The sequence below is a fragment of the Nicotiana tomentosiformis genome, chromosome 1 (assembly GCF_000390325.3).
Source record: "Nicotiana tomentosiformis chromosome 1, ASM39032v3, whole genome shotgun sequence".
Lineage (NCBI taxonomy): Eukaryota > Viridiplantae > Streptophyta > Magnoliopsida > Solanales > Solanaceae > Nicotiana > Nicotiana tomentosiformis.
This window is the reverse complement of record NC_090812.1, coordinates 27,895,099-27,921,511: the sequence shown is the minus strand read 5'-3', so window position 1 is coordinate 27,921,511 and position 26,413 is coordinate 27,895,099. Positions and strand designations below refer to the sequence as shown.

The following is a 26,413-nucleotide window of genomic DNA, read 5'->3' as shown; positions in this document are numbered from 1 at the left end:
GTAAGTGCTACATTCAATGTTGCTGACTTGTCTTTGTTTGATGTAGGATCGAATTCGGGGACGAATTCTTTTCAAGAAGAGGGGAATGATAGCATCAAGGACAAGGATAGAGTTTTGGAAGCTCCAAGGCCATTTACAAGATCTCAAACTAAAGAGTTGCACTCTAAGGTTGCTGGACTTCAATGGCTAATAAAGAAGCTTTTAATTGTAGAGGAAGAGCTCAAGCCCAAAGTAGATGAATTATCCAAGTTTTATAATTATTTGGTGATCCAAATTGAAGTCCAAGAGGAGGAAGATTGGGCCACCAAATCAGCCCTTGAAGTCCACCGAAGGGGCTCAAAATGAGCTTAAAAGAGGTCTAAAAGGGGGTGTTTCAAAGGGAGCCCAATTGGAATCCAAATCAATGGCCCAAACTAGTAGTTTTAAGGTCCAAATCTGCCCCAAAGAGATTTGGTCGCCCCCACCTAATTGTAATGACTTTTCTTACTCCTTAGCAATCACCCTACCTAATTGTAATGACTTTTTATGCCTTAGCAACCACCCTACCTAATTTTAAGGACTTTTTGTGCCTTAGTAATCCTATAAATAAGGAGTTCTTCTCATTCATTGAGACTTGATTATTGATTAAGTATATCATACTTTGAGAATTCTTTTGAACCTTTGTTACTTGTGCTTTGAGATTTATCTTTCAACCTTTACTAGTTCATAGTTCAAGGTAGTAAGATTACTTCTCTATTGTGATATCTTTGATTCCTTTGTGGTATTCTTAGAAGGCGATTAATACTAGTTATTAATTATTGTCTCAAGTTACTCGTAAAGCGGTCAAGATCCGAATCTATTGTTCTGATTTGCTTTTAAGTAAAGGCGTTTGATTTCTTCAATAAATCAAGACGTTGTTGCTTTGATCTTGTCAAGGCTATAGAACTTGCGTTCTTGGAAGTTCTTGGAATTCTTTCCTTGAATTTTCCCATATCCTTTATTTCTGCCCTTTAGTTCTAGTTGCTCAATTCCTTATTGTTATTGCTTTCGCATTTTCTTTTCAAATTCTTACTCTAGTTTGGATTCCCGACCTTGTCGTTATCACGTGCATCTTCAGTCTTGTACTTCTTCTCAAGTGCGTCCCATAATTCTTTCGAAGTTTTCACAGCACTGTAGACATTGTATAAGTCATCCTCCAAAGCACTTAGGATGTAGCCTTTGCAAAGAAAGTATGCATGTTTCCATGCCTCAACAATCATAAACTTCTCATTGTCTGGCATATCGGCGACAAGCACTGGAGGGTCTTCACTGGTGAACTTCTGCGTACCAAGTGTGGTAAGCCAGAAAAATACCCTTTGCTGTCATCCTTTGAAGTTGGCTCCAGAAAATTTCTCCGATTTCTCGGCCGGTGGAATAACAGTTCGGCTTGACGAGGCTATCGTCGTTGCCGTCACAGTCGCAGAAGAATTTCCATTCTCAATTGCCATTTCTCACTGTCAACAATAGAAGAGTTCAATTAATGGCAAAAAAATAGAATAATAAACAATACTGTAATGAACGATAAACAGTACGTTTAATAAATAAAAACCGAAGTTTTTTATATACTGTTTCACAATAATCGATGACGTTTTTTATGTTCTTCAAATCATTTCTGAATCTTAATATTCCGATGAAGTTTTTATATCTTCAAATCAGAATAGAAAAAAAATCAGATGGAGTAGAAAATCACACAGGTTTTAATCTCCAAAAAACTGAATACATAATACAATAAATTATTTTCCTTAAGATTGTTATCCAATATGTATTACTGTAAATAATGAAACAGTAAACTTTCTGAAACAGGAAAAAACAGAAACAGAAAGTTAGCAATAACAGAATGTAAAAATATTTTTTTGAAAAAACAATTTCGGAATAAATCGAGCTCACTAAATGCGCAGTGTGTCCATAAGAAAATTATTTCCCTCAAGTACCCCGAGGTGCTGGAATATTATCCTCCTAGGATAGAACGATTTAACTCATCGGAGTGTTGGTACCAAAAACGCCAATGAAATATTGCGGGAAAACGGATTTAAAATAATCCGAGAAAGAAAACGGATCGGAGCGGGTCGCGTCGCGGGTCCTGAGTGGTTTCAGATTGAATTTTCGTTAATTAATCAATCAATCTTTGACCGAAACCGAGCGACGACGACGACGGCGCGAGTCTTACTTTCTTTCCAACCCATTTAACACCAAGAGAAGTGTTTTTTCAATATAAGCATATTCACTTTTCTTTCCATCATCAATGAGGGACACTTTGCTTTTTCCAAAGCAAAAGTGAGCTCACTTTCCCTCCATTTCTCATTCATCAATCTTTAATCCCAACACTACCTTCCCGATAAATAAGAAAATAGACTATGCATCATATTTAATTATCCCTAAAAATCCTCCATTTCGTTAAATGGTGATTATGAACCAAGTATCCTTCCTTGGCAACGATAGGCACTCCATGTTGGTATGTTTTCGTTCTTTCAGATTCCTTCTTTATCTTGGGATATTTTTTTAGATCTATGATTCTACTCCATTGGGAGTTAAAAAAAAAAAAAAGGCAACATAATGTATCATACTTTTTTGTAGGGTAAAAAAAATGTAAATTTGGGTCATACAGAATATCAATAAACTGCTACAGACCAAAAACTTAATCGACTTATTCCATTTTTGTATGTACTATAAAAAATAATATATAATATACCAATTGATCTATTTGAGCAGCACGTATATAGTATACTGTATATATGTGAAATATATTACTTATATAGACTTACTAGGAAAGTTTAAAAATTAAGTATATGGAATATATATTCATCGATACTAAATATATAATAATTAATGTATCATTGATTAATAAGATATTAGCATACTAATATAATATTTGTGTATTTGTATATTATATTTATTTGAAATATGCAATATAGGTTTTTACATATAGTAATGGCATATCAAATATATATAATCATATACACAACTAGAAGAGAGAGAGAACAAGAAAAATTTTGAAAATGAAAAAGGAGCATATATGTAGTTGGGCGAAAGAATCTCAAGAGAGGTATATAAGAATACATTTTAGGTAAGAGAATTTTAAGAGAGATATATAATAAAATCCTCTAGGTGAGAGAATCTCAAGAGAGATACTAGGAATATAAATAGTTGTATGTTTTAAAATAAGTTGTATGATATGTAATATTTTAAAATTAATTGCAACTTATTTAAATAAATATTTATTAGGTGGTAAATTTCTCTTTTATTTCCTAATACTAAGGAAGGCCCATTTCAGAGAGGGGCTACCTTGGGCTGACGAAACGGTCTAGTCCCATCTCATTAGTTGTGAATCGTTTTTGGTTGAAGAGTGAAGTACACTTTTAGCCCCTGAATTATTGACAAATTTTATTTTTGTCCTTGTGATATCGGATTAAACATATTTAAGATTCATTTTAATGAATAGACACAAATTTAATGAATTTTTATATGCTAAACTACGTCACTACTTATATGTTATGCTAAATTTATTAGTTTTATTTCTTATTATGAGGGTAGTATAATTGTAAAATAATCTCAAATAAAATATTTTCTATATAAAAGGATAAAAATACACTTAAATTAATTAAAGATTAAACATGTTTTACCGTGCCAAAAGATATAATAAATGATTGTATGTCACTTGCCTTAAAAAGGACAAATAATTGAACTCATCCCATTTCACAGAGAACCTTTCAATAAAGAGTAGCATTGTATAGGCAAACTAGGAAAGTTCGTCAAGATTCAATAAAAATCTTTTTTCTTTTCTGTTCACATAGTTCAATAATTCTGTTTCCATTGAGGAAGAAAAATGAAAAACTTAACTAGGGATGCAAACTCTTAGGACCAGTTTGCCCATAATTTTTTTTTCTTTTTTTTCCGATTTTTTTTTCAAAAATGTGTTTGTCTATAAAATTTTGCAAATTTTTAAACAAAATTCAAAAATGAGTTTTTCAAAAATATCTAAAAAACTTTTTTCGCACTCACAAAACTACAATATTTTTTTTTTAAGTGAGATGCATGTACAAACACAATTTCAAATACTATTTTTTTTTTTCAAAAATTACTATTTTTATGTCCAAACACCTGCTTAAGTTGCAAATCTCTTTGTCACTTAGCTGTCCTTTGGAAGCCTTTGTTCTTCAATAACAATAATATAATCCAGTTAGTCAATAAACTGGGAAATCAATAAACTAGCTTCCACATTCGCGATTTATTGAAACTGTCTTCAGTCGTAGGAAACAAGCTTCTCCAAAGGGATTGCACTTGATACAATGCCAAAATTTATCTTGTGCCCTTCAACAAAACATGAACAGAAAGAAATACAAGTTTCTTTCATCCAGATGAATTTGATTGTTATTAAAGGAAAAATGAAAGTAGAAACATCAAGACCTGTGCGAAAAACGTTACATTTTACTCTTCCCTGACTGTCGCTCTGATGAACTTGTAAACGTTCGTGTACAATTGCTCCTGGCAGCAGGAATGATAATTCTACCCAAAATCCAGTAATCAATTACAATCTCTAGTCATGACTATCATAAACATCATCCAAGCGCGAAGTGAAAAAATTGACCAGTCTCGGAATTCAGCTATGATTGTTCAGCAGCTGCTGCAAGTGGTTGAAGGGCTTTCATGGGGTTCAAGATGACACCATCGATTAGCCCATACTCTTTAGCTTCCTTTGCACTCATGAAAAAATCACGATCGGTGTCCTGGTTAATCTTCTCAAGGCTTTGACCAGTGTGGTAGGCAAGGTACCCATTCAGGTTAGCTTTGTGATGCAACATCTCATTAGCCTGAAAATCCATGTCAGCATGGTTTAGGTCCAATTATCCATCCCATCATTACCAATTCACAAATACTAGAATTATAATTCAATGAAATCCATGCATTTATATGTGGCTCAGCGTCTTAGCATGAAAAGAAGAAAGGACTTCACATAGATATTTCAATATTACTCCATTAACTTATCAAAGAGAAGTTGCACTATTTGAGTTATTGCACAAGAGAGACAGAAATCTGTAAGCTCTGACTAACTTGTGTACATAAGCTGAAATTTTGGAAAATTAACTTGTGTCATCGCAAAATTGTCTAAACTAAGATACAACAACTACTACTATGCCTCAGTCCCAAGCAAGTTGGGAAACATTGTCTTAACCAGATGCATTCTCTAAATGAAGAGTCTTAGAAAATTAGCTCTGATAGGATTGGATGGAAATAATCCGCAAGGTTTGGGTTGATAAAAATTATTGTATTTATATCACCACCACCAAAATCGCAAAATTGCCCCACTTGTTATGTGTTCTCTAAATAAACATATTTTGAACATTTTCCATCCATTTTATGTTTTAAGGGCATTGTTCAGATGTACTTTTATTTGTCCGCAAATTGAGCAGAATGTAATTTTTTCAGAGTAGGGAATCCTGATTATAGCATCTTTTTGTATGAGGGATTGGGATTCTGCCATGGGACGAAGCCAGATATTGTACTCTTTATACCAATATATCGCCATATAGACTACTAGATGCAAAATTTTAAATGTGCCATAAAATAGAGTGGTGATTACCTGTATATCTATATCAGTTTGGCCACCTTGAGCACCACCAAGAGGCTGGTGAATCATTATCCTTGAATTTGGCAAGCTATATCTCTTTCCTTCAAGGTGATAATCACATCAAAAGTTAAGAACAAAATCTAGAAGTATAGCATAAAGCTTTATCCTTGAATCAGCTATTTAATTTACCTTTGGTGCCCGCGCTGAGAAGAAAAGCCCCCATACTGCAATGCCCCAAAACATAAAAGTTAGCTACGTAAGGAAATCTAGTTATTCCATGAAGAAGAAAAAATAGCCAAGGCAGTCACCTTACAGTACAACTACAACAACCCAGTGTAATCCTACGAGTGGGGTTTGGAGAGGGTAGAGTGTAGGCAGCCTTACCCCTACCTTGCGAAGGTAGAGGGGCTGTTTCCGATAAACTCCCGGCTCAAGCAAAGCACTAAAAGTAAAATCGACTCCATAAATATCCATTTGTAACTGAATCTAAAGTCTCAATTGACAAAAAACTTTTAAAATAAACTTGTAAATTGTCCCCAACTCACCCATCTAATCTATGTGAAGGTCAAGGAAGTAACAACATGAAAGGTCGGTGGATTGTAAAAGCAATGTTACATCAACTGGAAATAGTAACAAATAACACATCTATTCAAATCAACAAAATAAATTTATATTATATTAATTTCTCTGAGATCGGATACTTCTCCTTTCAAGGGAAGTGCTCAGGAATTTGGGATCAGATGAACTGATACAATATAGGAAGAGGGCTTACAAGGGGCTAAAAGTGACAAAAAAGATGAAGGGAAGAGTAAAGGGGAGAGGACGGCGTGAAAGGAAAAGCAAATCCGATGCCGACATTTTCAAATATTTCCCCTAATTTCTGGGGAAAAAACTATTATTGACAAACTTCGGCACCAAAATAGAGGAGTGCAAAATACCAAATGAAAGGAGAGGTTGTCAAAAATGCCCATAGCATGAAAGGAAGTGGAAAGATACTAATCAGAAATTTTTAAAAAAAAATGAAGAAGAAAGAACCTATGCTGGGAAGCTATGGTGTCCTATCATGGGCTGTGTAAAGGTGTTTTTCACACAAATATGCATCACAAGAAACAATGTGCAGTAAGATCATCTTCTAGGAGAAACATAAAGGTATTATAAGTAACCAAAGAAGTACCTTGCAGCGAGTCCAACACAGACAGTAGAGACATCAGGTCGAATATGCCGCATGGTGTCAAAAATGGCCATCCCTGAGATATAATAGGTGCATACCAATTGACGAACCATGCATTAAAGACGGTAAAACTGATTATAACAGTTCAACACTATGCAATAATAGCTGAAGTAACTATGGCAAATTGGCAGTAGAAACAGAGTGAGTTTGACTGGAAACACTTGGTTGTACCTGCCGTTACTGACCCTCCTGGAGAGTTGACATACATGACAATGTCCTGCGTAATGAATTACAGAGCTGCTCAGTTGAATTAAAAGAAAGCCGTGCAAAAAGTAAATAAAAGGATGTAGTTCAAAGAAGTAGGGAAAAAACACTGGAAGAATTAAAAGCTTCACTGAAAAGGGACACAAGCATACGTTAAAAAAAGAAATAGAGCTGTATAAGAAAACCATAGAAGCATCCCTCTATTCTTTCTTGTTCAATATAAAGAAAGCTTTATTTCATTTTAGATGAAGCTGATCAAGGGCTAAGCCTCTTAGAGTCATGGTATAAGGGCTGTCGACTACATCAGTGTATAGGATTTAGACCAAGATAAAGAGAGGGAAAGGTGGGATTTTCAAACGTTTCACTTAGGCCTCAACTATCTTCACTCGTTACTGGGCCAATGTGGCCTCAGTAGGCTAGCTCAAGCAAACAAGTTATGCTGGCATGTGAATTGACATCACATGCGGAAAATCCACCATGAAAAAGAGGCAAGAAGTTCATAAATTGCTCAAGCAATTAAGCAGTGGACAGATAATATTAGACAAGAAAATGTGATGGAAGAGACACAAAATATGATGTATACTACTGAAGGAATGCCTAATGCAGAATACTCTTTGAATTAAAACATCTAATATTTTACCCAAGACTATCCCATGAAAAAGAAATGCAGTCTTGAAAATTACCTTTGTGGGATCAACAGCATCAAGATAAAGAAGCTGAGCAACTATGATATTAGCCATATCATCATCAACTGCTCCACCGCATCGTATGATCCTCTACAAGAAGATAATGATAATACAAGAGTTAAAATTTTAGCTTATACTTCAAAACTAGGCAGTCAGTGTAAAATTTTCCATAAAAACACAAATCCTTACATATTGGAAGAGCTGGCTGATCACACTCTGAAATCTCTCTTGTACCATCGGAGGTGGTCCTTGACCTTGGGCATATGTAGGAAAATAAGGTGAAGACGGAACTTGCAAATCATCTCTGCAAAACACAATAACAAGGAAAAATCATATGCCATAAAGGATTTATGTGGCACATAAGATGACAAAGCAACTAAGTCGTTAACAATGAATTCTTAAGATTTATGAAACAAGTCCACGAAACTGGATTTTTCTCTTATATAAATCCTACAAAAATTGACCTAAGAGAACACCCTTCAAATATATTTTGCTAGAGAACTTACGAGATTCTCTGGAGAAGCAAAAGAAAGTAAAGATAAAAGTAGTACTTCCTCTGTCTCAATTGATATGAACTCTTTTCATTTTAGACATCGCAAATTGTTAAAGACACCATTCCACTAACAATTTTATTCTATACAATCTTCCCAACATTCAAGAATTCAAAATTCACTCCATTATTCAATTTTCGAACTTTCTTGTGATGTTTTTGATATGAAACAAACTTTTCAACCCTCACTTTAGTATTTTCTTCTACTACTAATATTGAAGTCAAATTGACATCTTAAACAGGAGACAGGCAGGCACACCCATATTTCTTATGCATTGTCTAAACTTGGTTTAGCTAAAATTGAGCATAAACCCAAGATATATAAGTCAAATTGACATCTCAAATAAGCAATTTCCTGCTAACAAGAAAAAAAGAACAAAATTTGCACATTTAACAAGGAATTCCAACAAGACCCTTAAAAGATTGGGTTTTTAAAGAATATTAGAAACCTTATAGACCAAATTCCTGTAGGTGAAGGCTTAGCCGAAACCCACTCAGCTCCGGAATACACGGATTTCACGGTGCTATTTGCCCTATTCTTCACTTTCCCAACAGTCTTTAATTTCCTGCGGAATTAGCCAAAAAAAAAATCACAACTTTAAGGAAAAAGTTTCAGCATTAGCTACATATACAAGTGAAAATATACAAACCCATTCGCGTACCTGAAGGGAAGATGTTTAAGAGGGAGGGAAACGGGGTGGGCTAGGGGAAGAGTGCAAGATTCAATCGGGTACTTGAATTTTGAGACGGATGAAGTTGTGGCTATGCAAGAATGTGCCATTTTTTCTTGGAATTTTTTGGTGAGAGAGAGAGAGAGAGGGAAGGGTGTTGATATTTGCTGGAGTTCGGAGTAGAGGGAAGAGTAAAAAGATAGGTTTTTGGGGCAAAGAGTAGTTGAGTGTTGGAGTAAGCAAATAACGAGAACGACGAGCTTGGACGTTGCGGAACAGCGCTCTCAGCGTAACTTAGCACCGAAACCATTAACATACGCCGCTCAACCAAATAGTAATTTGGAAAAAGTAGAGGTGTTAAAATGAGAAAAATGAAAATTGGTAGGCCGGTTTTAAATTTCTGTGCAAATTTAGGGGGCACTTAGGCCATTCTGCCAAAATAAAAAGACTTAACCAGGAGGTTCATTGCAAAAGTAATTGGGTTGGTCTTGGCTAGGCTTAACTTAATAGTGTAGCAAAACAATATTAAGCTTAGCTTTGCTCAACGTTCAAGCCTAGATAAAGTAGGTATCGAACATCATAAAAATCTTCGTGGCTATTCTTTCATTTGGTTAAGGATAATTACATATTGAACGATGAATTGGTTAAGGAAATTACATATTGAACATGAATTGGTTAAGGAAATTATCCTTGTGTATTTCATTTGGTTAAGGATAATTACATATTTCATATACACAAGCATTGTTGTACTTTCCTCTATTAATTAATTAATTACATATCAATTTATAAAAGTCATTACAAATATGGTGCTATTTAGAGCACTTAAATTTTCAAGTTGGCAATTCAATCATATATTTTAGGTGTCAAATATGCAGATTTTCTAATAAATGAAGGTCTCAAATATAATAACGATTTGCTAATTTGAGAAAATGCGCTTAACGAAATTAAACTTTTTTCTCCTAACAGATTCAAACCATGTAGCTTAAGAAAGTTTTTAAATAATTTATTCAATTATTTTTAACGTACCAAAAAAAATAAGTATCTACATCACAAACAGTCAATAAAAAAGAAGTAGAAAAAATACAATGGTTGAAACCCCAAACAGTAAACAAATAGAGGAAAGTACAACAATGCTTGAGTATATGAAATAATTATGGATCATTTGGTCATGAGATGAAGGTTTGAATATGTTGGTGGAGAACTTGACGGACTAGGAGTCTATAGCCTTTCTCTGTAAGGTGGAAACCGTCCCAAAAAACGTAGTCATAATCATTTGAACAAGCGATTGGACAGTAATCTAGCAAATCTAGTTTCCCAGCAAGAGCACAACACCCATTTTCTGCAATCTTGTAACCTGCCACGGCAAATCAAATAAAATGAAATTAAACTTTGTGTAACGATTAGCTACTAGGATTAATAGTTCACAAAAATTCCTGTCAAGTAGTAGCTGGCTATAGAAGAGTAGAGGTAGTTTAGTATTTAAGATTAACAAATTAAATGGGTGCCATAGTACTTACCATATTTTGTAGGGTTGTTGATTAGATCAAGGATGAAATTTGTACAAGTCAATGTAGACCATTTTAGCGTCAGGAAATGTGTTAACAACAGAGTTTATCTCCGTAGAGAGCTTGTTGTTGAACGAGTATGCTTTGCGATTAAGAGAATCCACACATTTCCTTTGAACTCCTCCTTGTGTAAAATGGCAAGCATCCAATTGGTGCTACACCAAATACACCACCCCAACTTGTACACGCCCTTTCAAAAAGAAAAATTCAAATAGCAAAGATATATTAAACAGTTACATTTTAGTGGATTCAACTAGATAAAACATGACGCTGGATTAAATTGAATGTCAATCTGGCCGGTGATTACTATAAAAAGTCTGTTTCTTAGAATTTCTAAAGCTCTAACTTCTCCAACAACTCTAACTGTTTTGGAATTGATAAAACCGGCTGCATTTTCATCAATCAGGGAAAAAGATCAATAAAACTATAGAAAAAGACAACCCCTCACATTTATTCTTTGAAGAAAAAGGAAAAGGAAAATATACCAAGAAAGCGTTTGTTTGTGGATCATATGCTGAAGCAAAGCAAACTCCAGTTATGAGATCCTTAATTAGCTTGCAGTCTTGGATCAAGATATGGAAGCTGCGGCTCAACAGATCTCGGGGCCTAAGGCGAAACCATATTCGGAGGCCCTTAATCCCAGTATAATCCCACTAGTGGGATCTGGGAAGGGTAGTTTGTACGCAGACCTTACTCCTACCCTAGAGTAGAGAGGCTGTTTCTGATAGACCTCCGGCTCCCTCCCTCCAAGAACTCCCCGCCTTGCTCTTGGGGTGACTCGAACTCACAACATCTTGGTTGGAAATTGGCGGTGCTCACCTCTAGAGCAACCCACTCTTGTCAAATATACTAATTAATGAGGGAAGAAAATTATCATAATTTATAAATTTATTGTATAAAATAATCTCAATCGAGTAATAAAAAATATACTGTAACACTTTTTTATTCTAATTAATTATATAAATTATATAATATATAATAGTAACAATAATAATAAGAATTTAAAATATATAAATTTGGAGGCAATGACCTCACTACCCAAAGCCTTAGAGTCGCCCCTGTATGCAGGAGCTCCTTTATTCCAAGTTCTTCCACTATTATAACAAATATAAAGCTAGAAACTGTTACTTTTATAAAACTGAAACTCGTAATCTACCGTTTCGAAAAGAGGTGGCAAAATCAACTCATTTTTTAGCAACTACTCCAACCAACTCAAAGTATAATATTGGATCAAAATCATGTAAACCAGTGGGTCAAAATGCAACCCCAAATCAAGCATCCAAAAATCAAAATTTGAGATGGGGAGTTATGTAAGATTGGAAGAAGTTAAGGTGCTAATTTAAGAAAACTTATATATGAGTAGGTTTTACATTTTTTTTTAAATAAAAAAGAAAATTTAAAAAAAGGAGGGGGAGCTTAGGTCATGTTGGACGAGTTAAGCTTGTTATTTGATCCATCTTGACTCGTGTAACTTACTGACCCAAGCAAACTTTGAGCTAGTCATAGCATGGCCCGATTATTGAGTTACCCGTTTTAACACACTCAGTTTGACCCAATTCCCCTAATTGCCACATCTAACCCGTTTCGTGTAAATGACTTAGTTTAGATTTACTTTTCCATCACAAAATCTGCCATTGGGCTTTCCTCCCTCGAAATTCTTCCCATGTTGTAAGATGTTCTCTTTAGCTAGCGTGTGAAACCAGTTGTTGTTGCCTGTGTCAACTACGGTATCGCCGAACACAAAACGTTGTACGCTAGCTTCTGATCTGTTATAGCAATAACAATGGAGACTTAACAGCAGAAAAATACAAGAGAAGAACTTCATTTCCATTATTTCTCAAATTTTATTCATACCCACGAAATAAATACAACGGTAAGGTCCTTAAGGACAGCACGACATTTGTTTGTCAAAGTCAAAGGTATCTTAATGGTTGAGAGTACGTGCATACAATAAAATCATTGCAGATTTATAAAGTTGGTAGCATTTGCCATTTGTCATACTTCAGGTTTCCATATTATCACATCGTGCACGTTACTACAATATTCTTTGCACTAACAGCATTGTATTATCCTGTCTAATTTGCTTTGCTTATTTCTTTAATAAAGAAATTGTTATTCTATGGTTAGCAGTTTACATCTTTCATGACTTGGACATGTTAGATACGAATCTCGAAGTTGTTGCCTGAACCTTAAAGATATCATATATATAGTTGAAATTTCAATCATTTCGGTATTATCATTTAGACACAATGATAATTGGCAGAAGTACATGCATTGGTTATATGTCATTCTTTTATATATGAGGATTTCCTAGCAATTATGAGTTGGCTCTTTACGAAATTTTGAGTGAAATAGACAGTAATTAATGGATAATGACTACTAATGATGAGCACGAAGAGTGACGTTTGAGCATTCCTGTATACTATACTACATTGAAATAATGACTAAATAGAGGACATGAACATGTGTGATGTGTCCCTAGTCCAGGCAATACATAATCTAGCACCAGAAAGCAGGGGAATTTTTTTTTTTTTGACAAGCTGCAGTCTTAAAGCCAGTTACATAATAACATAAGTTAGAACTACATACAGCGAGAAATGCGCTAGTAATACTGCACTTTACAACAATGATTCAGTAAACTTAGTTACACAAAGAGCACCCATTCAGGCGTGGCAGCTCCACGGTTAGAAGTAAACAAAAGACTGAGCTAAACCTACTAGTCACCACTAGCTACTTGTCATTTACTACTAAACAGACCGGTTGCGTGCATCTAACCTCTAGCTGCTCTAAGGAAGTTATCAAAAGGACTTGCAGGAGGTAGCCTAAGTGCTAACCATGGTTCCTTTGACAGCGGAGGTCCCCTAAAAGTTCCATCTTCTTCAAGTATCTGCAGCAAACACAAGTTGTGAATGATAAAACATGCCATATGGATATCAAATGCAAGTAGGCAACTTCTACACCAGGACATCTTTTTATTAATATTTCCAGTAAACATAAGTTTCGAAACTGATAAAAAATTATATGAGAACACATTTGTGCTCAAAGTTTCCAAGCATACACAAGTGTCACGGGATTCAAAAACATGAAGATTTAGTTAGAAGACGGTTAACGTAGTATCACCTTCGCGACTGCTGATGGCCCATTTGTTGGGAAGGCCGGATATGCCATGCCAGCTGCATTCGCACAGCGATTTTCATGAGCTAGCCAATTAGAGAGTTTCTTTCTTGTGTCAGTGCCAAGAGATTCACATTGACCAGCAATGGTATCATATGGAAGCGGTGAAGTTGAGACAGATGAACCAGCTACTTGACCAGCCACCTCGAGTGCCTGAAAACACAAAACCAACTCAAGGAACAACAAAAGAGATGCTGTTTGATTGACTGGTCCATTTGCTCTTAAACCCCCTAATAATCATTATGTTTGTGATCTGTCTGCTCTCATCATTTGGACTAACCAAAACTAAGTTTTATGCGTGTCCAGATTCAATTCTTTATACAACCTAACTAAATAATATTACGGCAAAACACCACGAGCAGTCATAAATAAAAGATTCCAATCAGGGAGCAGAACTTGTCCTTGTCAAACAATGGAAGAAGCGCAAAACTGTTTTTATGTCTGAAACTGGGCAAGACCACCTAGCATAATATTAAGGAGCTGTAATCCATCTCTTTAACTCGACAGGAGATGCAAAATATCAAGCTAACTTTATGAACAATTTTCAAATGCAAGCCCGCTGGCAAATACAAGAACTAATGGCCCATACTGAGCAGATATTTAACTATTTTGTTTCAGCTTTAAACTCGCATTTTCTCATTTCGTAGGATGTTGCACTAAATAAGAAGGATAATACGTCTATCATGTTAATATTTTTACTCCCACTAATTAACATTGCATTCTTCTTGTGCAATTTCTGACACAGACTTGACGTTCAATATAGGCTAGATATTGACCATTGGATCAAAATATGAATTGATAGACAAGTTTTCTAAATTTTATAGTGTGCGCACGCAGAGAGAGAGAGAGAGAGAGAGAGAGAGAGAACTACAAATGCAAAATACACTAAATTTTTTATTGCAATAAAGGTGAAATCCATTTGCAGAAAAGTGCATTTAGCATCACCTAAAATCAGAAGCAGGAGTATTTGACAGATACTGTTGCAGATAGCTAGCTACTTTAAGGGTGTTCGTCGGTCGGTACGGTATTTAGACATTTCGGTTCGGTATTTTCGGCATTCGGTTTCGTAAAATGCTATTTCAGTACCGTACCTAATTAAATTCGTTGGTTTGGTTTTTCTCGTTTCGGTAACTTCGGTTTATTCGGTTTGAATACTAACTAGTGCATAGAGTCATAGACGGTAATATTCTTAATTAAAGTACTCAAAAATACAAAACTAAAAACGTTTGTTGACAAAAGTTTTGTCCAAAACCAGCAAATACCAACCTAGAGAGAGAAAACTTAGGAAATATCTTGTTACTTGCTTAGAGTTAATTAATGAACTTAGAGAATAAAGGAAAGTAAAATTTTAGATTTCTTATATTTATGTAATAATTAATAAAATGTGTATTGTGTAATATAATATATATTTCGGTACGGTATCGGTATTTCGGTATTTTATTTTAAAATACCAAATATCATACCTAATACCAATTTATTTTAAAACTTAAACCAAATACCATACCGAATACCAAAATTTTCGGTTTCGGTGCGGTAATTCGGTATTTACCAAATTATGCACAGCCCTAAGCTACTTCATTATGTAATTTTTTTATTAAAGACATTTTCCTTTTTTAAAAAAAAATAGTTTACTTATGTAATAATTAATAAAAATGTGTATTGTGTAATATAATATATATTTCGGTACGGTATCGGTATTTCGGTATTTTATTTTAAAATACCAAATATCATATCTAATACCAATTTTTTTTAAAACTTAAACCAAATACCATACCGAATACCAAAATTTTCGGTTTCGGTGCGGTAATTCGGTATTTACCAAATTATGCACAGCCCTAAGCTACTTCATTATGTAATTTTTTTATTAAAGACATTTTCCTTTTTTTAAAAAAAAATAGTTTACTTTAATTTACTATTATGGAGATCACCTGTGAGAAACAGCCAAATTAACTATTAGTCACACCTCCCTAACATTGTAATTCTTTTAATGAAGACTTTCCTTTTCTTTGAAAGAGTTTACACTCTCATTTACAAAATGGAGATAGTCTATCAGAAACAGGCAAATCAACTATTAGTCACACCTCCCTAATCTTGTTTATAATTAATAATTTTTTCCTTTTGGCTAGACTATATTCTACTTCGACAAGCAAGCTCATCCATAGGAGTACACAAAGGCAAATAGACAGATGCATGTTTGAGGACAAAGATAAGGGGTTGAGGGAATATTACCGATTCAAGAAGCTGTCCAATGCTCACAACATGAGTCATTGAAGGGGACGGAGACATAGGAATTTTGGGAATGAATCTGGCGATGTCAGCAATTGAGGATTCACTTACTTTGTCATCCTCTACAAATGAATTTGGAGAAAAATCCTGCAGTAAAACGCGACAAACATAAAAATGGTTGTGATTCAGGGAGATGAGAGCATATATTAACAATAAGAAAAGTGGCAGCAGACACTGCCACTAAAAACTAGAGAATAATATGGAGAGATTCATGTAGCAACAAGTATCACGATGAATGCTAATCCACCACCGTTGTCACATCACAAAGAAACATGTGAATGCTTGATGAGCATACCCCATCAAATGAAGGTGAATCTCTGGAGTGTGATCCTATTTGGACATGATCCATGTCAACCATTGATTGCAGACAAAATATGAAAGTATCATCAGGAGTGAAATCCTCTGATAGCTGCTTGAATATGTCATCTGCCTCAACCTAAGGCACACCACAAGAGAATAAGTAAGGACCTAAATAAATCCATTTCGCAATTTCTTTCCTTTTTAGGACTGGGGAGAGGAGGTTAGTTGAAATATTTTTTAGTAGTATGCATAATATTTTTAAGACAGCTAGTACCTCTGCAATGCTAGACAAGCTTTTAACTAAGGTATCCTTTATTATCTCGTGGCACTCATGAATTTTGCTCCGCAATTCTGATAATGATAATACAGCTGCTTCATTATCAGCTGCAGAACAATATGCACCCACATCTGCCTGAGGCTTCAGGTATACTTGATAATCATCATTGATACCCAGAAAAGGATCAACCTGAACATGAAGGGAATTAGCAGCAATTAATACGTACAATATGCTAAAGCTACAACAAACTTGTTAAGCAACATGTTAATAGAGATGAAACATCCTTTTCTGTAACTTGTTCCGCAACAGAAGAGAGTTTCTTCTACTTCAATGTTGTTGCAATCATAACTTGTTCAACAACAGAAAAACAGTTTCTTCTATTTCCATAGAGTTGCAATCATAACTTGTCCAACACAGAAAAATAGTTTATTCTATTTGCATAATGTTGTGAATATCCTACCTGTTATGAGTCTTATAATGAAAAGGCAAGATAAGACCCCTTGTTTGCATTACTTTTTCCAAGTAACAGAAAATGTAGATGTGACTTTGAGAATGAAGCTTATGAAAAGTTTATCATAAAGATTACTCACACCACAACCCCGTAATGATTCGAGCAAAACATTCAGGTCAGTTATCTGATAAATCTTCGCTGTAAATGCTAACATTGCAGCTGATAACACAAGAAGCGAACGTTGGTATGCTGGAGGCAGCGACCCTGAAAGAAGATATTCACAAGGTAATTTTACCAGACAATAATGAGTTCGTTACTAGTTGGAAAACTACAGTGCAGTTCCTCACCATTATTAGGGTCCACGGATAACTTCATAAGTGATAGGGGAAGCTGACAAAAGCAGACCATTAAGTTATTGTGGGTTTTCTGCAACAATAGAAGATTAAGAATCATGAGCATAGTTTAGAAAGGAAGATGCTTAGAGAAAGCAAATGGCTGTTTGGGGGTCTACAAAATGCAACGTGTATCCACCCAAACTAACATGCATAATAAATGAGTTATTATAATCTGAATGCGCACCCTAACACGTGATGAAATAAGCGTTAAGCAGAATGACTGAGTTATAGCTTCAATATTTGCAGGTAAATTATCTGGCATGTTGGCTTGCGTCCAGAGGGCTGACAGCAACTGGACAATTTGATCCTTGTTTAACTTCAGAATGTATGGTTCCTGTGTTAACCAGTAAAAAGCAAGGTTCAGTTGGGCCAAAAATTAGCGGGAATGAAAAAAAAACTACAATACAAATGTGATATCACTAAAGTACTTACACCCTCATTCAAGCTACCAACTGATATAGCTGTGCAATCAATCATAGAACTAATATTTTGAAATTTTGGAGAATTCTTGAGGACCCAACCCTTATTCCGTTCTTCATCAACAATGTCTCTCTCCTTCAAATCATCATGACTACCAGACCCATCCTTCAACTTAATTGAATCCTTTTCCTTTCGAAGCTTCTCAAGTAGAGCGGTAATTGACACAAACGTAGATGTGCCATTGGCATTCCATTTCCTTGTATGGTTGGCTATGTCATGTCTAATATGGTTCGAACTTGGAATTAGGAGAACAGAAAAGATGTGGTGTCCTCCAATACGAATTTCGACATCCGGATGCAATGTCACTTTCAGTAGCTGAACAAATAGCTCTTCAGGGAACACCTAAAAGAATTAAAAGATAGTTAAATACAAAATAAACCCAGTTTCAAAAGCAAATGATATAGAAGATGAACACATACTTCAATTCATCAACGGGAATTTTCTTGCCCATTGCATTTTCAAGCTTTTCCAACATCACGTATTAGTTTTCATTAAAAGATAAGAAAATGTGCAATTAAAGCTCAAGTGGAGGAAACATATTTTCGTGTACACATACTAGCCAGCCATCTAAGAGGACCCAAAACATCTGATGACAAAAGCTAGCGATTTCTTACCTGCTGGCATCGTGAAACGACAGATGCTAATGAGATCATATGAGCAAGAATGATCAAGGACCCCATTGTAGCCCTGGCAACCACTTTAAGAGATGGCAACTTCTCCAGCATCATTGCCATCATATCAAACAGTGGTCGTGCATCAACAATCTAAGAGGGAAAAAATCTGTTAATATCAAGAAATACAAATGCCTATCATATCCTTCATTCATTAACATAAATTACCCCTTTTGCAGTTTCTAGGAAGCATTCTTCAATGGATGTCTGAAGTGCAAGATTGAAGTTTAGCTCTTGCTCTTGAACCGATTCAACAGTTGCTTGAAGGCTTTTACGCAAGTGTCTGCACAAGTCACTGACAAACCGTACATCTGAGAGCCTAGCTCCTAATCTGATGAGTCGAGCCAAAGCAGTAGCAGTTTGGATGACATAAGACATCGTTTGAGGATCATGTGCCACATTTTTGTGGTCTAAATGCCGAATTACACCAGTTAATATCAGTTGTTGATTCCCTGAGAAGAACCACAAGCATTAAGAAAACATTTAGATGCTATCAAGTCAATTCCAATATTTGCGCCATCAATGTCCAGTAGAATTATTATGACTACAAGAAATTTAATGTCATGGCAAAGCATTTCATGATGACATAACAGATACCAGACCTATGACCCACCAGTTTTAGCAATATACTAAATATACAGTCCTTTTGTTATTCACCTTCTTTTCAAGACACAGTAAGGAAAATACAGGTTGCAGAGAAGATGTAGCAACTTTTGTTAGCAGGAATGCAGTGTGGAAACCATCAAAGAAATAACATCTTTACAGTGACATGACATATGGTTATACAAGTATAGATTGATGGGCAAATTCCGACTATCAAGAATCTTAATCATGAGGACAAAGAAAAAGGAAAAGTTGTAAAACGCAGGCACGTCGAAACTGGGAGCACTAGGGATAATGACAGCAGGTTCAAGACGCAGTGTATTGGTGGATTACCTGAACTTTCCACAAGGTAGATCATATCAGAAAGAGCCATCACAGCCAACCCATGTGGGGAAGCCCAGTGCCTCCCATGGTCAAAATGGACAAACATTGGATCTAACACCCGGCGCATTGTACTGCTTTCTTTGGCCAAATCAGCCATCTTTTCCAGACATATTTGAGCCCACACTTTTGGTGTTTCAATTTCTTCTCTGTAGATAAAAATCTGAGTTAGAAAGAAAAAGAAAGGAAAGCAGATAAATTGATTAAAAACAAATATCAACTCATTGGCGGCAGTTGCAGTTATCTGGCAAGGAAGACAACTTTTGCTGGATTTAACGGCGCCAACCTTGTTAATAAAGACGGATCTTTCTTATCAGGCCGGGGTCTAATTATGTGGCAAGGACCATATTCAGTACCAACAGCTCTTCCTTCAGATCTAACTACTTCATCCACCCAATTGTGGTGTGCCTCCCCTCTTTCAAAGTCTTCATTATGGATTTCAGGCTCATAGTTATCCAGAGTAACATGAACAATCTGCACAAGTTGATAAAGAACTTCAATGACGTCTAGTAACTGTCAATTGTTAACAAACCATAATTAGAAGAAAACATCCATAACTAAGATATTTCCAAGTCAGCGAATCTAGAATTACCAACTGGAATGAGAAAACAAGACAACTTTCCTTGAGCTATAAATGAGCCAACCCTAGCTGATTTCTAGAGGTTCGAACTTGGTTTGGCTAATGCTACAAGTACAAGCACAGAAAAGCCTGGCACAACTAGCATATGAGCCAAGGAGCTTAACTCGAGTAAATCTCTTGAAGCTCATGCTCAAGCTAAACTCTGCGTGTTTAGACAAATGAGCCGAGCTCAGCTCGAGTTCGAGTTTATTTTTTGATAACCCGGTGCCGAGTTCGAGTTTTATTAATGAAGCTAGTCATCCGTTAGTTTGTTTAAACTTCAATTTCTTAAGTTTTTTCTTCATTTTTTTTTTTGGAATAAAATGGCATTCATAAGGTAAATAGAAATAATCATTTTCCTATGTGGACCTTTCGTATTCACCAAAGGAAAATAGGAAAGGGGCACGAGCTGAACTGATCTACCGAGCTCAGCTCATTTCATAGAGCTATACAATAAGCACGAGTTTGTTTTGTTCAATAAGTACACAGATCAGCTTCGAGCTTATACAGGCTTAGTTGAGTTCGTTATATCATTTCATTTACTGGTCCAATATTTCACTTGAAAGTCGATGGCCATGAAGAACTTATGTCAGATCAGCTTGAAAGACAAACGAGAACGGATAGGGAGGACTCGCTAGGACCACATCCAAGGTGGGGGGAAAGATTTACAATGTTATCCACAACATATCAGTCTATCATAGGAACTTAGTAGCAAATCACTGTGAGAGTCATGAAATATGTCTGGCAAATGAAGAATCCATAACCATTTCAAAATTATCAAGAGGGAAGCACTAACTTAATTATAAGGAACTAGAACATGTTGTATGAGAGAGAGAGAGAGAGAGAGAGAGAGAGAGAGAGAGCTCTTAACCTCATCAAAATCAGCAAATATATGAGAGAACTCCGCCATGAACCAAACCTGCAAAGGTGGAATCAACTGCTCAGATGGAATCAACTGCTCAGATCCAACTAAACATTCAGCAAACTTGTATGAGGTATAATGTCGCCAAATCATTCTAAAAAAAAAAACGTTCTCAAAAGAGGCAAAATGTTGCCAAAATAACAAACCCATTGTTAAAACAATGTTTTCAACTCCAACCATAAAAAGTAACTCCAAAATACCATGGCAGAAAGACACTGCAAACTTGATGCCCTCAAGCTGCACTTCTGATGTTCTTCACCAGTCTCCCTTGCCAATGAACATACTTTGGGAACCAAAGTTTCTATGTTATACGTGTATGTTCCATCTACCTGCTTCCAGAAGAAGATGGTAAGTAATTTTACACATCAAAAAACCTAACGGCAATCTTCTTTCGGTGTAGAATGACTCCGGGTATACTATAATTAGGAAGCAGTAATACTACATAAAAGATTCTTGGGGAAAAAAGATTCTACAAACAAGTTGATCTAAAATGGACAAGATACAAATCTTAGATAACAAATACAATATGGTTAGAAGTGACTCTTCACACAGGAAAATTAAAGTAGGACACTCATCTAGACAACTAAGACAAACCCAAACATATTGTTATATGCTTTAGCTTCAATAACACAAGTTTTCACTACTAAAATAACAAAGTTTAGCAGTAGTGCTTCATATCGAGGTGAATCAAACAGGACAAATAAACTATCAATCCATAAAATGACTATAACTAGACTATGAAAATACCAAGTACCGCTTTTGGAGCTAGTAGAAGCTTTTAAAGTGAATTAAATCGTGCAACACTTCTTTCATCAACCAGGACACCGCAGTGGGAAGAATACCCAATTAGACATGTTCAAGAACGTTTCTTTTACATCTCATTGAATTGTATAAGGTATTTATGTTAATCAACTACTCATTACATCTGCAGATTGCAACCCCAACAGAGAAATTGACATTAGACATAGCTGCATTCATCAATATTTTCATTAATCACCTGACTGTAAATAAATCTGGTCAGAGTCTGGCAACCAATAATCCTGATAGCATCTCTCTTAGAGTCATCCAGCAGTTCAACAACCATGTCTAAAAGGCTAGCAGCAAAACATGCCCTGCAGATACAAATATTGGTAGTATATTACATCCCTAGAAGATAAAATGGAAGCTTACTCCAACTTGACTTCATTTCACAAAATATGATGATCTCACAAACCAAGAGAATCTCAACCATTACATAATAGAATCACTCTACCAGTTAGTTTATCAACTATCATACAGACTTAACGACAGGCTAGCCTATTGATGGTTGGAATTAATATGCAACTAGTTAGATGGTAAGTATTATGTGAACCTGTGATTATTGATAAAATGCAACATCTCGGCGGTAAGGAAGCTCAATTAATGATAACTAATATCAGATTAGAAATTGTAGCACACCTTATCTGCTCTTTTAAGTTATTTATTCCGAAGGTAAGTTGCTACACCTTAACTGAAAAAGTGCATCAAGAAATTAAAGAGCGATAGTGGGAAATCATGGCTAAAACGTAGTAAGGTTGGATAAAGAAGAAAGGGTTAAATTTCACTCTAGCATATTCGGGATAGTAATACAAGAGAATATTTTGGGATTTAAACTCTTATAATTCATCAAGGTTTTTATATATATGCACAATAATAACTCACATTTGTTCTTTGCACATGCAGAGCAACTTATTGTACACCTCAGCAATAACATTGATAAACTTAATGTGCTCACTTCGCAGTTCTTTGTGGCATCTTTCTTCAAGATACTTTGCAATCTGAACAAGGAAAACCACAACATCTTTAAAGGATGCAATATTTTTCATATATTTAAGCATCATTTTTTCCATGCTATATGTAAAGTTTAAATTCACAAGCAGAGAGAAAGTCAATACCTTTGGGATTCTGAAAGGATTTTTTGCTGCATATTCGCATAATTTCACTATTTTCCTATCATTAGGCGAACCATCCTGCATTCACAAGATGCAGAGTAATGTACTGTTGGCTATCACAAGTACAAAAAAACAGATTCATGATTGCCAGATTGCCAGACAAGAGGGGTTGCTCTATGGTAAGCAACCTCCACTTCCAACCAAGAGGTTGTGAGTTCGAGTCACCCCAAGAGCAAGGTGGGGAGTTCTTGGAGGGAAGGATGCCGAGGGTCTATTGAAAACAGCCTGTCGACCTCATGGTAGGGGTAAGGTCTGCGTACACACTACCCTACCCAGACCCCACTAGTGGGATTATACTGGGTTGTTGTTGTTGTTGCACTTAAGCAAGCCACCACTCAGGATATTTTTGGACTTGGGTCCATCTGCTCTTCTCAAGCATAACAAAGCAGTCTAGGTACAAAACTAATATTGGAAGACGGCATCAGACATTGGAACACAAATGTCTAATAGTCGTTCAGAGGATCAGTGTTTGACTTCTACTCCTATGAAGGAGTAAACTCCATGTGATATAACCATGAAAACTCAATTTTCCAAGTCACCTGCTTCCACTTTTAGAATGCAAGCAATTGGACAGATAGATGAAAACACAACTAAAAGAAATAAAGACCCTAGTTAGACCTCAAGAAAACTAAATTGAATGTACTTACTGGGGTTTTAGGGAAGATTTCAGCTAGCAATTTCTTATAACGCTTCACGGGTTGTCGAGATCGAGACCTCATAGCAGGACAGCAGATGCACATGTTCCCACATGCTGGGAATAATTTCCGTGAAATAAACCCCATTTTCCTTCAAGTTTCAGAAAAAACAAGTAAATTTTCTCAGTGATACAGGAAGAACAACAGAACCCAACATACCCAAGATTAGCAACATACATAGAACAACTTAAAACTCAAGCCAAAACCAAAATGCAGTTAAGAAAAATCATCCAACCAACCAGAAAGGGCAATAAAAGTTCAGAGGTTAAAAGGGTGAAAACCAAGATCATTAATTACAAAACAGAGAAGAGGTAATCATGTATACATAAACAAGAATTGAAAGCCCACAATGATACCAAAAGAATGCAAAGAAAACAAAAAACCAACAGGCTAGGCTAATGATCAACAACCTCAAGAATGTGCACAAAAATTTTCCAAGAAAAATAACACCAAGAGTTAAAAATAAGCAGTAACCTAAGAAGAGAGAAAATTTCAACTTCATTAACCCAGGAAAGGGCCATATCAAGAATTACAAGGAAGAATACACAACACAATATTACTAAACAAGTAAGATTAACATACCTTCAACTACAGAAGGAGATCTGGGGAGTGAAGAAACTCAAACTCCAATTAAGGTTTCAACTTTGAGAGGAGCTAATGAGGAGTGAAGAAAGAAAGAAAGAATCAAATGTTGGAAAAAGCAAGAAAAGAGACAATAAAAAAAGTGAGCGCGTGGATTTTAAGGAATAAATCTTTAAACGAGGAAACAATAGCATGGGCTTGCTGTTGGGGGGGGGGAGGGATTAATGGGGTGGGTGGGTTCAAGAATCCAAGACCAGTACTAGAAGAGTAGGCACAGAAGAGATCACGTGATTGTCAGGTCACTTAAAAGAGACTTGCTTTTGTCTTTTGTCTGTCACCTCTTTGAACAAAGGTCCTTAAATACTTTATTTTTCCCTACCAAAAAAAAGTACTTTATTTTTTATTTTCGTCCTTCTGTTTTTAATTTTCTTTGGAATAATTTTCCACTTTTAGTTTTTTTTTTTTTTTTCTATGGTCTTATATTAATAGCCTATTTGGCCAAGTCGGAGAAATCAGCTTATTTTGAAAAGTATTTTTTTCAAAAATACTTATGAAAAAAGTATTTTTGAAGAGAAGCAGTTTGTGTTTGGCTAATGAAAAGCACTTTTGAGCAATAATTTGTGTTTAGCCAAATTTTTCAAAAAGTGCTTTTAAGTATCAAATTACGAATAAGGACATGAATAGATTTACTTAATAGTTAATATTATAAGTAAATAAATAATCTTAAAAATTTATTATTACAGGCAATAATGAAATTTTTTTTTATTTAAATAAAATATAAAAATAAAATTTAAAAGTACTTAATTCTTTTAATATAAGTTAAATGTATTAAAATCATTCAACAAATATAAAAGCATTCACCCCTAAAGTCACTATATATTAGAAAGTTATCCTAAAAATAATAAAAAATATTTATACATTAATATCCTAAGTATTATGTTTAACGGTTATTTTGATATATATTATATGTTATTAAGGGTATTTTTGGTAAGAAGAAAAGTCAAAACTGCTTTTGCTTCTACTTTTGAGAAGAAGCTATTTTTTTCTGTTTCTCATAAATTGTTTCTGCTTCTTTCCAAAAGCACGTTTTCCCCCCAAAAAAAACTTGAAGAAACACCTCTAAGTTAGAAAAAAAAATTACCTTTGAGAAAAAAAATATTTTTGGCCTCTCCCCAAACAGACTATGAGTCTATCTTTTGTGGGGGAGAAGTTTGAAGAAAAGGTGTTCTGATGCATATGATTTCTCTTTTCTTGGTCTACAAATTTTTGAATTGAAATATCAGCAAGCACTTTTTAACTTTTCAGAGATTTGAGTGGAAAAAGATATTTGGTTGAAATATGAAATATCTAATCAATTGTTTCTTATTGGCAAAAAACAATTAAGGTGAAGTAGTGTTACTTTAGTAAAAGCTTTTGTATCCTAAGATGGCTACTTAAACACCAACATTGACAATGTACTTTATGTTTTATATCGAGCTTAAAGTTCTGTCACGATTATGGGAAAGAAAAAAGTGTCAAAATTTAGCATTATCATGTTCTCTACTATATGGTCGCATTTTAAAAGCCTATATTTGCATTTCAACTGCTAAATAATTCCTCACTAAAAAGTTATTCAATACATTGAGTCATTTGTCAATTATAAAAAGATTATGTTTAATAGCATTTCTTACCAATTTATGACTTTACTTTTGACCAGAAAAGTAAGTTGGAAAATACCAATATAAAAACTCTTCATCATTTTTTATTTAATACTTTTTTTTTACATGAAAAACTCTTTAATTTACTCTCTCACTTTTGGAAGAATATCGTATCGAAAAGGACAAATTCCTACTCAACGGGAGAATATAACTTTAGTTATATTATTTTAACGTCAAACTAAATATCTTTAAATGATTATACTGACTATATTAATTGCACCAACTGTAATCTATGCCCTTTAATGTAACTTTGACACTGTACCCTTGGTTTAATGGCTACCTAGCCAATCATTCAAGAAATGGAGAATGTGTACCGTATAAAGATTACTTAATAATGGAGTATTTCTTATCCAGATTAAGTAAATAAATACTTGTTGGTACAATGAAGAAGTAGTGATATGTTACACTGAGCAGGTGGG

General features: G+C 35.1%; 2 protein-coding genes across 2 annotated transcripts; both read right to left on the bottom strand.

Annotated features, from left to right (window-relative positions):
* Positions 1 to 4,277: 4,277 nt before the first annotated feature.
* LOC104108648 (ATP-dependent Clp protease proteolytic subunit 5, chloroplastic-like) lies at positions 4,278 to 9,184 on the bottom strand. The gene is made up of 9 exons (XM_009617729.4): positions 8,918 to 9,184; positions 8,705 to 8,821; positions 7,895 to 8,009; positions 7,703 to 7,795; positions 6,987 to 7,032; positions 6,759 to 6,831; positions 5,774 to 5,808; positions 5,597 to 5,685; positions 4,278 to 4,826 (listed from the first exon to the last, which is right to left on the bottom strand). The coding sequence occupies exons 1-9, from the start codon at positions 9,034 to 9,036 to the stop codon at positions 4,620 to 4,622; spliced, it is 894 nt and encodes a 297-aa protein (XP_009616024.1). The 5' UTR covers positions 9,037 to 9,184; the 3' UTR covers positions 4,278 to 4,619.
* A 3,807-nt stretch (positions 9,185 to 12,991) lies between these two features.
* LOC104108647 (protein SEMI-ROLLED LEAF 2) lies at positions 12,992 to 24,451 on the bottom strand. Its single transcript, XM_009617728.4, has 20 exons — positions 24,298 to 24,451; positions 23,668 to 23,806; positions 22,964 to 23,038; positions 22,731 to 22,846; positions 22,048 to 22,162; positions 21,251 to 21,379; positions 21,000 to 21,047; positions 19,796 to 19,983; positions 19,462 to 19,658; positions 18,694 to 18,977; positions 18,469 to 18,618; positions 17,807 to 18,196; positions 17,559 to 17,708; positions 17,327 to 17,405; positions 17,119 to 17,243; positions 16,526 to 16,717; positions 16,247 to 16,387; positions 15,895 to 16,038; positions 13,612 to 13,818; positions 12,992 to 13,378 (listed from the first exon to the last, which is right to left on the bottom strand). The coding sequence occupies exons 2-20, from the start codon at positions 23,800 to 23,802 to the stop codon at positions 13,262 to 13,264; spliced, it is 2,982 nt and encodes a 993-aa protein (XP_009616023.1). The 5' UTR covers positions 23,803 to 23,806; positions 24,298 to 24,451; the 3' UTR covers positions 12,992 to 13,261.
* Positions 24,452 to 26,413: the final 1,962 nt, after the last annotated feature.

Coding starts and splice junctions, on each gene's coding strand:
- LOC104108648 (XM_009617729.4), bottom strand. CDS start 9,036: ATGGCACATTCTTGCATAGCCACAACTTCATCCGTCTCAAAATTCAAG. Junction 6,832..6,986: donor AGGAGGGTCAGTAACGGCAG/GTACAACCAAGT, acceptor ATTATATCTCAG/GGATGGCCATTTTTGACACC. Junction 5,686..5,773: donor TCTCAGCGCGGGCACCAAAG/GTAAATTAAATA, acceptor ATCACCTTGAAG/GAAAGAGATATAGCTTGCCA.
- LOC104108647 (XM_009617728.4), bottom strand. CDS start 23,802: ATGGGGTTTATTTCACGGAAATTATTCCCAGCATGTGGGAACATGTGC. Junction 19,659..19,795: donor GATCCGTCTTTATTAACAAG/GTTGGCGCCGTT, acceptor TTTTATCTACAG/AGAAGAAATTGAAACACCAA. Junction 17,406..17,558: donor TTATTTCATCACGTGTTAGG/GTGCGCATTCAG, acceptor CTATTGTTGCAG/AAAACCCACAATAACTTAAT.